The sequence below is a fragment of the Bufo gargarizans genome, chromosome 4, assembly GCF_014858855.1.
Source record: "Bufo gargarizans isolate SCDJY-AF-19 chromosome 4, ASM1485885v1, whole genome shotgun sequence".
NCBI classification, from domain to species: domain Eukaryota; kingdom Metazoa; phylum Chordata; class Amphibia; order Anura; family Bufonidae; genus Bufo; species Bufo gargarizans.
Window position 1 is genome coordinate 22,824,776 of NC_058083.1, and position 12,594 is coordinate 22,837,369.

At 41.6% G+C, this 12,594-nt stretch overlaps 1 protein-coding gene across 1 annotated transcript in view; it reads left to right on the top strand.

Annotated features, from left to right (window-relative positions):
• The window catches only part of NBAS (NBAS subunit of NRZ tethering complex), a 678,694-nt gene that overhangs the window by 304,338 nt on the left and 361,762 nt on the right, over positions 1-12,594 (top strand). The window contains 3 exon segments of the mRNA XM_044291127.1: positions 7,775-7,888; positions 8,355-8,512; positions 10,258-10,371. Coding sequence (XP_044147062.1) covers positions 7,775-7,888; positions 8,355-8,512; positions 10,258-10,371 — 386 coding nt within the window.

Below are 12,594 nucleotides of genomic sequence, written 5' to 3' on the forward strand. Positions count from 1 at the left end.
AAGGTCACGTGATTATAGCCCATTCGTATCCCTTTCTTCCCAGAACTCCAGAGGAGCATTTATGGCCTATAAGTTTCCTCACGCTGATTAAGGCGCTCTCTCCCCAAGGAGAGATAGTACCCCCCCAAATCTTTACTTAGGCCTCTCTCCTAGTTAAGCCAGTACTCTCTGCTCTGCACTGATGAGGGGCAATCACCCTGAAACAACTGTCTGCAGATAAGATACTGACTTATTTAATATCTAAGTCATGTCTCAAGACATATTTAAAGGGTCGAATATTGACTTACAGGATAGCTGCCTTAGATCTTGTGGCAATAGAGGCAGAGCTTGTTAAGAGCTCATTGCATCTCTTTCTTCCCAGAACTCCAGAGGAGCATGTATGGCCTTTACAGACGAGCGTGTCCGGATGCGTTGAGTCTGCGATCAGGGAAAATCGTGCGAGTAGGTACACAATTGCAGTCAGTTTTGACTGCGATTGCATTCCGATGTTCAGTTTTTATCGCGCGGGTGCAATGCGTTTTGCACGCGCATGATAAAAAACTGACTGTGGTACCCAGACCCAAACCCGGACTTCTTCACTGAAGTTCGGGTTTGGGTTAGGTGTTCTGTATATTTTATTATTTTCCCTTATAACATGGTTATAGAGGAAAATAATAGCATTCTTAATACAGAATGCTTACTAAAATGTGGCTTCAAGGGTTAAAAAAAAAATTAACTCACCTCATTTTTTTGTTCGCTCAGCCGGCATCATCATCTTTCTTGTTCTTTCAGGACCTGCCAAAGGACCCTTGAGGACGTAATCGCGCTCACCGCATGGTGAGCGCTCTGACGTCAGTGCAGGTCCTGCTGAATGAAGATAGAACTCTTACGTCATCAAAGGTCCTTTGGCAGGTCCTGAAAGAAGAAGAAAGAAGACTATGCCGGCTGCGCGAACAACAGAATGAGGTGAGTTAATTTTTATTTATTTTTTAACCCCTTAAGCCACATTTTAGTAGGCATTCTGTATTCAGAATGCTATTATTTTCCTCTATAACCATGTTATAAGGGAAAATAATACAGTAAATTGACTTTTATCAATTTACTTACATAATCTCCTAGCAACCATGCGTGAAAATCGCACCACATCCGCACTTGCTTGCGATTTTCACGCAGACCTATTCATTTCTATGGGGCCCGCGTTGCGTGAAAAACGTAAAATATAGAACATGCTGCGATTTTTACGCAATTCACAAGTGATGCGTGAAAATCATCGTTCATCTGAACAGCCTCATTGAAGTGAATGTGTCCGGATTCAGTGCGGGTTCAATGCGTTCACCTCACGCATTGCACCCACACGGAATTCTCGTGTGTGAAAGGGGCCTAAGTCTCCTCACGCCGATTAAGGTGCTCTCTACCCAAGGAGAGATATTATCCCCCAAATTATGGCCAGTATAGAGATTTGTCTAGTAGCTGTAAGGCTAGTTTCACACCTCCAGCACGCTGTTTCAGACAAACAGAGAATCGTCCAGACACAAACAGCAGCTTGTCTGCCGAAACAGCGCACGGATCTCCGTCGGACCCATTATACTTCATAGGGCCGACTGACATTCTGACAGCATCCGTGAACTGCAGGAGGCTGTTCTCTGCTGGAACAGCCTGCCGGAATTCACACCGTATGTGTTATGGTAGCCTGACTGTGAACAGGGACCATTTTGGTAGAAATAAGAAGGTTTCTGCACAAACAGAGAAGAGGGTTCTTTACTGTAAGAGCAGTGAGACAGAGCAGAGCAGTGAAGTCTCTGCCTGAGTTGTGATGGTTGATGTATTGAAAGAATTTAAAGGGCATCTGTCAGCAGATTTGTCTCTATGACACTGGCTGACCTGTTACATGTGCGCTTGGCAGCTGAAGAAATCTGTGTTGGTCCCATGTTCATATGTGCCTGCATTGCTGAGAAAAGGGATGTTTTAAATTGCAGAGAGGACGCGGCAGTTGCACAGAGAACTGAGCCTTTAGGTGTAAGAGCAACACCCCCATTGCTCATTTGCATATATTAAAACTTCATTTTTCTCAGCAATGCGGACACGTATAAACATGGGACCAACACAGATGTCTTCAGCGCCAAGCGCACATGTAACAGGTCAGCCAGTGTCATAGGTACAAATCTGCTGACAGATGCCTTTTAAATTATTTTAATACTGTGCATCAATCATCACAACTCTCCATAGTCTCACTGCTCTTACAGTAGAGAACCCTCTTCTCTGTCTGTGCAGAAACCTTCTTTTTTCTACCAAAACGGTCCCTGTTTATAGTTAGACTACCTTAACACGTCTGGTGTGAATTCTGGCAGGCTGTTTCACCAGAGAACAGCCTCCTGGAGTTCACCGATTCCGCCACTGCTGGATATGGTTGGCGTGTCCGCCGGCCCCATTAAGTACAATAGGGTCTGGCGGAGATCTGTGTGCTATTACGACAGACAAGCTGCGTTTATTTTTTTAATGGCCATTACACGTCCGTTTTAAGACCAATTGTAGTTTATGGAGTTATTCACACTGAATTTTTTTTGACGGCCAGTGAAAAAACGGACGTAAAAAAATAAAACACTGAGCGACTGCCTCCATACAATTGAATGGGTCTGTTTTTTTTAACGTCAGTTAAAAATGGACAGTTTATCCGTTTTTAATGGACCTTTTTTTTTTCTTTTCTTTTCCTCTCACTATTGTGTGCATGTATCCTAAGTCTTTATACCGTGGAGCACTGCTAAAAAGTCTCCATTAAGGACTGGTCTCTTTAAGGAGATCCAGCACCCTGCCTAAAGCCTCACTCACACGTCAGTGTTTCACGAACATGTGCTGTACGTGTTCTCATCAGTGTTTTAGCACGGTCCGTGGGTCCGTGTTTTTAGCACGGATGCATGCTCTATTTTGTCCGTGTTCACGGGTCCATCACGTCCATTATAGTCTATAGGTCCGTGAAAACTACGGATGCCATCTGTGTTGATTCTGTGTTTCACGGATCATTAAGAAGAGATGCTTTGAAAATTATTTTTCAGCTGTTCAGTGTCAGTGAAACACGGATGCTACACGGACAGCAAAAAACGGACACACGGACCCAACACAGAGCCTTTACGGATGCATCACTGACCACTTACTCACAGATTTGAGTACGGACACGGACGTGTGAATGAGTCTTTAGTCTGCTTTTGCTGCTATGGGCTATTTTGCATACGATGCATTTACATTCACTTAGGCTTGTGAGGGCTTATTTTTTGCGGGACAAGTTGTCACCATTTAGGGTTGCATACCATGTAGTAGAAAGCTGGAAAAAAAAATCCAAATGGGGTAGAATTGTGAAAAAACGCAATTCTGATAAAGGTTTTTATTTTTATTTATTTTTTACACTATAAACTATGCGGTAAAATTCTTTATTCTCAAGGTCAGTACGGTTACAACGATACCACACTTGTACAATTTTTCTTGCGTTTTAATACTGCAAAAAAATTGAAACCTTTGAGGAAAAAAATATGTATAACCATATTCTGACCCCTATAACTTTTTAGTTATGTTTTTGGGTCTGTGTGAGGGCTTATTTTTTGAGAGACGATCTGTTCAATGATGCCAATTTGAAGTGTGTGCGACTTTTTGATCACTTTTTATGGAAAAAATTATTGGATAGTTGAAGTGACAAAAAATGACATTGTCAGTTTTTTTTTTTTTTTCCCGTTACGCTATTTGCTGTATGCCATTAATATTGTTATATTTTAATTGTATGGGCATTTTCGCACACTGCGATGCCAATGATATTTATTTATTTATTTTGGTCAAGTATTTTTATTTTAAGGAAAGGGGAGTGATTTGAACGTTTATTTAATTTTTTTAATTTTTATATTTATAAAAACTTTTTTGGGCCTTTTCTTTTTAAGTCACCTTTGGTGATAATAACTGGCAATTATTAGATTGCCCATTGTGTTCATTGATGACTATATAGCCATCATTGAACACTTCATTTGGAAAATAACAATACAATGCTGCCACTTCGTGGCATGTATTGGTATATTCCTGAAATAGACACCAAAACCTGCTTGAGGCTTCGGTGTATTTCAGCGATGTAACAGGTTCCCCGATCTCAGCCAGGGAACGCTGTTACCGGAGTGGAAGCGCGTGACTTCCGCTTCTGGACTGATCAGATGTCGTGGTCATATTTGACCACAGCATCTGAAGGGTGAAATGTATGCAATCAGCATTATGGCTGATCGCATACATGTGCCGCAGGTCTCTGCAATTTAAAATAGCAAAATTCCGGCGGCTATGGCGCCCGATGCACTCGCGAGTGGGCGCCATGTATAGGGACCAGACCTCTGTCGTACATATACAGCAGAGGTCCTTAAGAGGTTAAAGTAGAAAAGTGCATTCTCATCTTTTGACCAGAGCGGAGAGTTTAAAACAAATAGAAATAGCAGAACCCCTTATCTGCACTTCCATGCATTTCTCGGACAGCTAGTTTATTTCCGTGGGCACCGTGTAATGCTCTATTTCCCCTGTGGTGGCGCTGCAGGAACATTAAAAACTTGCTGCCAGGTTTTTCCACACATTACCGCTGATCACAGAGAAGATGCCAGTAGCACAAAGGTTAAGAAATGACAAGCTCAGATTCTTGTCTGCAAATGCTCGCAGTTTAGGAAATAAATGAACTTGAGGCTATAATGGCATCTGAAAATATAGATTTAGTGGCTGTTACTGAGACGTGATTCAAAGGGAGTAATGAATGGGATATAACAATACCAGGGTTCTCTCTATACAGGAAAAACAGAGAAGGCAAGAAAGGGGGAGGGGTGGCCCTGTATGTGAAAGATAGCATAAAATCTAATTTGATACAAGTTAGCGAGAACAATTTAGATTCAGTTTGGGTTACCTTGCAGCTTGATAATCATAAGGTAACTCGTGTAGGTGTGATATATAGTCCTCCTAGCCAAGTCAAAGAATTAGATGATCTACTAGTTGAGGAAATAGCTAAAATGACATTGAAGGGGGAAGTTTTCATTATAGGAGACTTCAATCTTCCTGATGTAAACTGGAAAACCAAAACAGCTAGTTCTGCCAGTACAGATATTCTAAATTCCCTACTGGGATTATCTCTACAGCAAGTAGTTGAGGAGCCAACCCGGAAGGAGGCCATTTTAGATATAGTATTCACAAATGGGAATTTAGTATCTAATATTACTGTAGGGGAAAGCTTGGGATCTAGTGATCACCAGTCAGTGTGGTTTACTATAAGTACAGTGACTGAGTCACACCACACAAAAACAAAAGTTTTAGATTTTAGAAAAACTGACTTTTCTAAAATTAGATTAGTGGTATACGAGTCCCTATCAGATTTGGAACAGTTTCAACAGATTTCAGGAGAAATGGGACTACTTAAAATTGGCACTATTGAAGGCAACAGAAAATTGCATTAGGCTTGTCAGTAAAAGCAAAAAAAGGAAGAGACCACTGTGGTACTCAGCAGAAGTGGCCAAAATCATTAAAAACAAAAAGATAGCATTTAGGAATTATATTTAAAAAAATTAACGAGGATGACAGGCAAATTTATAAGATTAGGCAGAGAGAGGCCAAACAAGTTATAAGAGCTTCTAAAGCATAGGCAGAAGAGAAATTAGCTCAGGGAAAAAAAGGCGATAAGACATTCTATAGATACATAAATGAAAAAAGGAAACTAAAACAAGGAATTACAAAATTAAAAACAAAAGAAGGAAGGTATATGGAAAAAGATAAAGAACTAGCTGACTGCCTTAATGTATACTTCTGTTCAGTTTTTACAAAGGAAAATGAAGGAAAAGTACCTCAGTTAGGAAGGAAGACTAATGAATCTTTTGATGCATGTGTCTTTACAGAGGAAGAGGTTCTAAGTCAGCTGTCTAAAATAAATACAAATAAGTCACAGGGGCCTGATGGGATACACCCAAAGCTATTAAAAGAGCTCAGCGGTGAACTAGCAAAACCATTAACAGATTTATTTAACCAATCACTGGCAACAAGAGTCGTCCCAGAAGATTGGAAATTATCAAATGTTGTGCCCATTCACAAGAAAGGTAGTAGGGAGGAATCGGGCAACTATAGGCCAGTAAGCCTGACATCAATAGTAGGGAAATTAATGGAAACCGTACTTAAGGAGAGGATTGTGGAACATCTAAAATCCCATGGATTGAAAGATGAAAAACAGCATGGGTTTACTTCAGGGAGATCATGTCAAACTAATCTTATTGATTTTTTTTTTGATTGGGTGACTAAAATAATAGATGGCGGAGGTGCAGTAGACATTGCTTATCTAGACTTTAGTAAGGCTTTTGATACTGTCCCACATAGAAGGCTTATCAATAAATTGCAGTCTTTGGGCATGGACTCCCATATTGTTGAATGGATTAGGCAGTGGCTGAGGGACAGGCAACAGAGGGTTGTAGTCAATGGAGTATATTAAGACCATGGTCTTGTTACCAGTGGGGTACCTCAGGGATCTGTTCTGGGACCCATATTGTTTAATATCTTTATCAGCAAAATTGCAGAAGGCCTCGATGGTAAGGTGTGTCTTTTTGCTGATGACACAAAGATTTGTAACAGGGTTGATGTTCCTGGAGGGATACACCAAATGGAAAAGGATTTAGGAAAACTAGAGGAATGGTCAAAAATCTGGCAACTAAAATGTAATGTTGATAAGTGCAAGATAATGCACCTGGGGTGTTAAAACCCAAGAGCAGAATATAAAATCAGTGATACAGTCCTAACCTCAGTATCTGAGGAAAGGGATTTAGGGGTCATTATTTCAGAAGACTTAAAGGTAGGCAGACAATGTCATAGAGCAGCAGGAAATGCTAGCAGAATGCTTGGGTGTATAGGGAGAGGAATTACCAGTAGAAAGAGGGAGGCGCTCATGCCGCTCTACAGAGCACTAGTGAGACCTCATTTGGAGTATTGTGCTCAGTACTGGAGACCATATCTCCAGAAGGATATTGATACTTTGGAGAGAGTTCAGAGAAGAGCTACTAAACTGGTACATGGATTGCAGGATAAAACTTACCAGGAAAGATTAAAGGACCTTAACATGTATAGCTTGGAAGAAAGACGAGACAGAGGGGATATGATAGAAACTTTTAAATACATAAAGGGAATCAACAAGGTAAAAGAGGAGAGAATATTTAAAAGAAGAAAAACTGCTACAAGAGGACATAGTTTTAAATTAAAGGGGCAAAGGTTTAAAAGTAATATCAGGAAGTATTACTTTACTGAGAGAGTAGTGGATGCATGGAATAGCCTTCCTGCAGAAGTGGTAGCTGCAAATACAGTGGAGGAGTTTAAGCATGCATGGGATAGGCATAAGGCCATTCTTCATGTAAGATAGGGCCAGGGTCTATTCATAGTATTCAGTATATTGGGCAGACTAGATGGGCCAAATGGTTCTTATCTGCCGACACATTCTATGTTTCTATGTAATCTCTGCTGTAGGAACTACTTTGCTCCTCAAGCAAAAAATGTATTCAAAACAGACCACCCCTGTACTTTGCTTAAAGCAGGCGTCTCGTCCATACCGTGGAATTTGAGGGAAGATGTCATATAGCGATTTTTATCTGATTAGCTTTTAAACGAGGAGGTGCAGAAGTTTATTAAAGAATTGACAAGATAAAATGATTTCACAGCATTTGCAGCATTGTCAGAATACTATAATGACCCCATATATAATATAATAATAATCCCCTAAATTCCCTAAAATATAAAAATACTCATGTAAAAAATGTTTGTGTTTTAGGAAATGAAGAGACAGAGATGAAGGGACAGGTTTTTACTCTCCTGGCTGAACAGGCTCTTCAGTGTCAGGATTACAAGGCTGCCAATGGGCACTGCCAAGAACTCTTGACTGCTGGTAGTAGATACAGAACTCTGTCTGTCTATCTATCTATCTATCTATCTATCTATCTATCTATCTATCTATCTATCTCTATCTATCTCATACCTCTCTATCTCATATCTATCTATCTCTATCATGGACCCATCTCATTTCTGTATTTATATGTGTCTACTGAGCTAAACTTGATGGTTACAGCATTAAGTAAACGATGGCCAGAAAATGTTAATTGACCTTTTTAATGGCTTTTGTCAAGAGATAACACTGTGAGTCAGTTTTAGCTCAGCTACATCTGTATCTATCTATCTATCTATCTATCTATCTATCTATCTATCTATCCGTCCAGCTTGCTTTTCTTCCTTCTTTTCCCTCCTCCCTGTCCTCGCTCCATCCTTTTCTTCTTTCCAGCCCCGTTGTGGGGTTTGCTATAATCGGTACATACTTCATGGTCCTTGACATGTTTCTCTATTCTCTCTTTTATCAGGATATAATAAAAGTTGGGAAATTTGCAGCAAGTTGGGACAGTGTGAGAGCTATGAGGACCTTGGCACTCGAAAAGAACTGATGGCCTTTGCTTTAACCCATTGTCCTCCATGTGCCATACAGACCCTGCTGGCTGCCAGCAGCTCCTTGCAGACTCAGGTCAGTGGATCCTTTCAGGCTGTGCTCAGAAGGCACTTACAGCAGCCAAGACAAGACCCACTAGAACAGTGGACCCTCATAGGGGGGGAGACATGACTGTCCTCAATGTAGGAACTACCAATGCAGATTGCTACTAATTACCGGTAATTAGCAGTAATGTGCATGTGGTTACCCCAGCCCAGATGTACAAGCACCTTCATGTATCTTTCTCGTATTAACCTATCTAATATGGGGGTTCTCCACGGTTTACCTTTTTTAAAATTGCTCTCCACTTCACTGGACCTGTGAAGGGTGCTATACTAACCTACTTCCTGCTACTATGTTCCGGCTTGGCGACACGTCACTCCTGAGGCAACTGATTGGCTGCAGCGGTGCACGTGACCCCAACTGTGCAGGAAGTTTACATGCGGGGATCAGAGTTAGGGAAGACAGCCCAGGTTCTGTGGAGCAGGAACCAAGCAGCAGATAAGTATAGTCCCCCTTCACAGGTCTGGCTCGTTACGGGTGGGGAGGGGATTTAAAAACAAAAATATATATTGTGGACAACCCCTAGAAGTTGTCCAAGGGAGGATTTTTTTTAGAAAGGGTTCAAAGTGAGATAAAAAGGAATAAATAAAATAAAAGCAGGAATACACACCCTCACCGATCCCACACTGCTCCCGTTCAGACACTTACCAGGTCCCAGATGATCTTTGCTTCCTGGTTCACTCTTGACACGCAGGAAATGCCTGGAGGTTTCTGTCCAGCCAAACACTGGCTGACGTGAGTCTCTTTTGCAGCTAGCTAAACAAATTCTAAAGAATATTCCTTCACTAGAAAAATCACTAAAATAAAGTGGCCTAAAAGGGAGCAAATGCTCAAAAAACCCAAACACTGTGGCGTGTTTATAACCGCATGTGATCCGTTGCTAGCGGCAATCCCCAGCAAAAAATGCATACAATGGAGGATGTCGGCAGCGGACCACATGCACCACAATGGAATCCTACACAAGATGGGATAACGTGTGGATGCAAATATAAAAATACATAAATCACTGCGAAAGGTGCCCCACAATGATAGGCAACTGATAACACTGGTTAATCCCTCAGGCTGATTTTAAAAACGGAGACTTTAGCCCATGTATTCCAGTCAGGAACACAACGGAGCCCTTTTGCACCACCGTCAAGGTATCTCAGCATGGCATAGGTTCCTACCACTAGACTACCTATGGTGTGTGAACACGGTCTGAAATGTGCTAAGATCTAACTCGCAGCCAAGCTCCCACATACCTCCATAGTGAGATCATTCAGGTAGTGGGATCACACACCATAGGTAGTCTAGTGGTAGGACCCATGCCAAGCTGAGATACCTTGACGGTGGTGCAAAAGGGCTCCGATGTGTTCCTGACTGGAATACATTGGCTAAAGTCTCAGTTCCTAACATCAGCCTGAGGGATTAGCCAGTGTTGTCAGTTGCATATCATTGTGGTGCACCTTTTGCAGTGATTTATATTCCTTCACTAGACTTCGGTAGGTGGGCCAAACGGCTGTAACTGCGGATTAGTACAAGACGCAGGGCGGATTTACAAAGTCATTCAACTAGAAAAAAAAGGACTGTGAAAGTGTATATATAAAACATGGACCTTCTTCTAAGGTTGAACCTACTTTTCTTGCCTCTAAAGAACAAACAAAGGACAATGATAAAACTGAACATTTTCTTAGTTGTTGCTTTCAGAAGTTTTTCACATGGCCTGCTGTTTTCTCCAGATTCTCTTTCAAGCAGTAAATTACCAGATACACCCAGGTGGCGGCGGCGAAGGGCTGGAGAATTCTCAGCATCTTGGACCTCCTGGGTCAGCCGGCAAAGAAGAAGCCAGTCAGGTAATACGCTGCTCGTACGATATCTGCTTTATTTGTCTCTGCGTCCAGATATTTCTGAAAGACTTTTCAGATAACTATTTATGCGCGGTCTGCGATGCCAGGTAATAGAGCCAAATGCATCAACTGAGCCAGAAAGCAATTATCTGCCTATCTGCTGCCTCTTGCAGATATATAGTGTATACACTAGGTAGCTTACCGGAGGTCAACTGCGAGGAGACATCTTCAAATTGTCTGTGTTACATCCTATTTGTGTCCCCGGGCTCCACACTGGAAGATCTTCTGTGCCTCTCAGCTGGTCAGCATCACAGAGCGGTACGGATTTGTTACTTAAAGTCAAGTACGGTTTAAGTATAATTGGAAAAGCCAATAACATAGCAGCGAGCGGAGAAGGGATCTTGTAGAGGGGATGCGGGTATTGTGGTCAAATGTTAACTGCAGCATGAGAATGCATTATGTATTGTGCTGTGATTTGCAATGAAAGATTGTATGTATGTGTCTATCTATCTATCTATCTATCTAGGGAACTAGAAGTAGCAGCACACCACGATATGCACTAAGACACAAGTAAACAGTGAATGTGTGAACAAAAGTAAATGCATGCCTGCTGTACTTACTATGAGATAAAGTAGAAGCTCTTAGCGCATATTATTGATGAAAAATATGTCAGGCCCATCTACCTACGACAACGTGGCTTCTAACAGACGGAACCTACTCTAACACAGGCTTGTATCCTACAAGATTCTGGTTAAAGGAGCATCCAGCTATTGTGATATTCTAATTAAAAGCACCTGTACTGTAGGTGGGCGGGAGTGCTAGGTTTCCAGGGGATGCGTCCTCCCCTATATACATAGAACTAAAAAAGAATGAACCAGCACCTCCAGGTGAATAAGTAAGGGTGCAGGTGCAAGCTACCATTGATATTATATCTATCTATCTATCTATCTATCTAACTGATATCTATCTCATATCTATCTAGCTATCAGCTATCTATCGACTATCTCCTCTCTATCGACCACACTATCTAGCTGGCAGCGCCATCTATCGATCGAGCGTCATAGCGAGCGAGCGAGCTAGCGAGCGAGCTATCGAGAGCAGGATCGAGGACGAGCGAGCTCATATCGAGCTATCTAGCGATCTATCCATCTCATAGCTATCTATCCATATCTATCTATCTATCTATCTATCTATCTATCTATCTCATATCTATCTATCATATCTCAATCTATCATCTATCTCATCATATCTATCTATCATCTATCTATCTATCTATCTCATATCATCTATCTATCATCTTCTATCTCTCATCTATCGATCTATCTATCTATCTATCTATCTATCTCTCACTCTGTCACTCTTTCTGGACTGTCAGACAGCAATATGGCAGGCACTTTGCAGGTACATTGCAGGCCGTGCATACGCTGCATTGAGTGCTTGGCAGTTGGTGTGGGGTGTCTGTGCTGATATGCAGGGTTTGGTTTCCGTCAAATGTGGCGCTGAGCATTACGGCCAGACATCTCCATTTTGGTCTCATCTGTCCTAAGAACATTGTTCCAGAAGTCTTGTGGTTCGTTCAGATGCAACTTTGAAAACTTAAGTTTTTTTAGAAAGAAGAGGCTTTTCTTGAGGACCCTTCTAATCCAGCCATACGTTTTCTAATTGTACTGTCATGAGCTTGATTATGAGGCCCATAGAGCCTTAGATGTAAGTAGGCTGTAATTCCACTTACTGGCCACGTATAGGCACATATAGCACATACATCTCCCGTCAGCATATCGCAAAGTTTTATTTTATTTTATATATAAACAAATCATTATGCCACACATCTCAGGATATGTTGAGCCAAGAAGAAATGTACAGTATGGAAGGACACATCTGTATATCACTTTGTCCTACAAGGCTTCCAGTGACCAGTATGTTTCTTCTGCAAGCTGGGGCCCATCCATTAAACACAATTCTGCATGTTTCCATCTAGACTGCATGGCCGCACATCTTCCTGCCGACTGCACAGAGCTCTGCTATATTATTGCTTTGTAGGCTTTAGTGTTAGCATCATATGCAAAAAAAGAGTCTAAGAGAACGGAAACGACACCGGCCACGATGCTTAGTGTGACGAAACCAACCTTGCCACAGTGTTTTGGAGGGGGCTGTTTGCCAGCCTCCTGCCCCAGGATTACGGCCCTTTGAGATACTTTTGCTAACTTTTAAACCCCTGAACCTATTCAA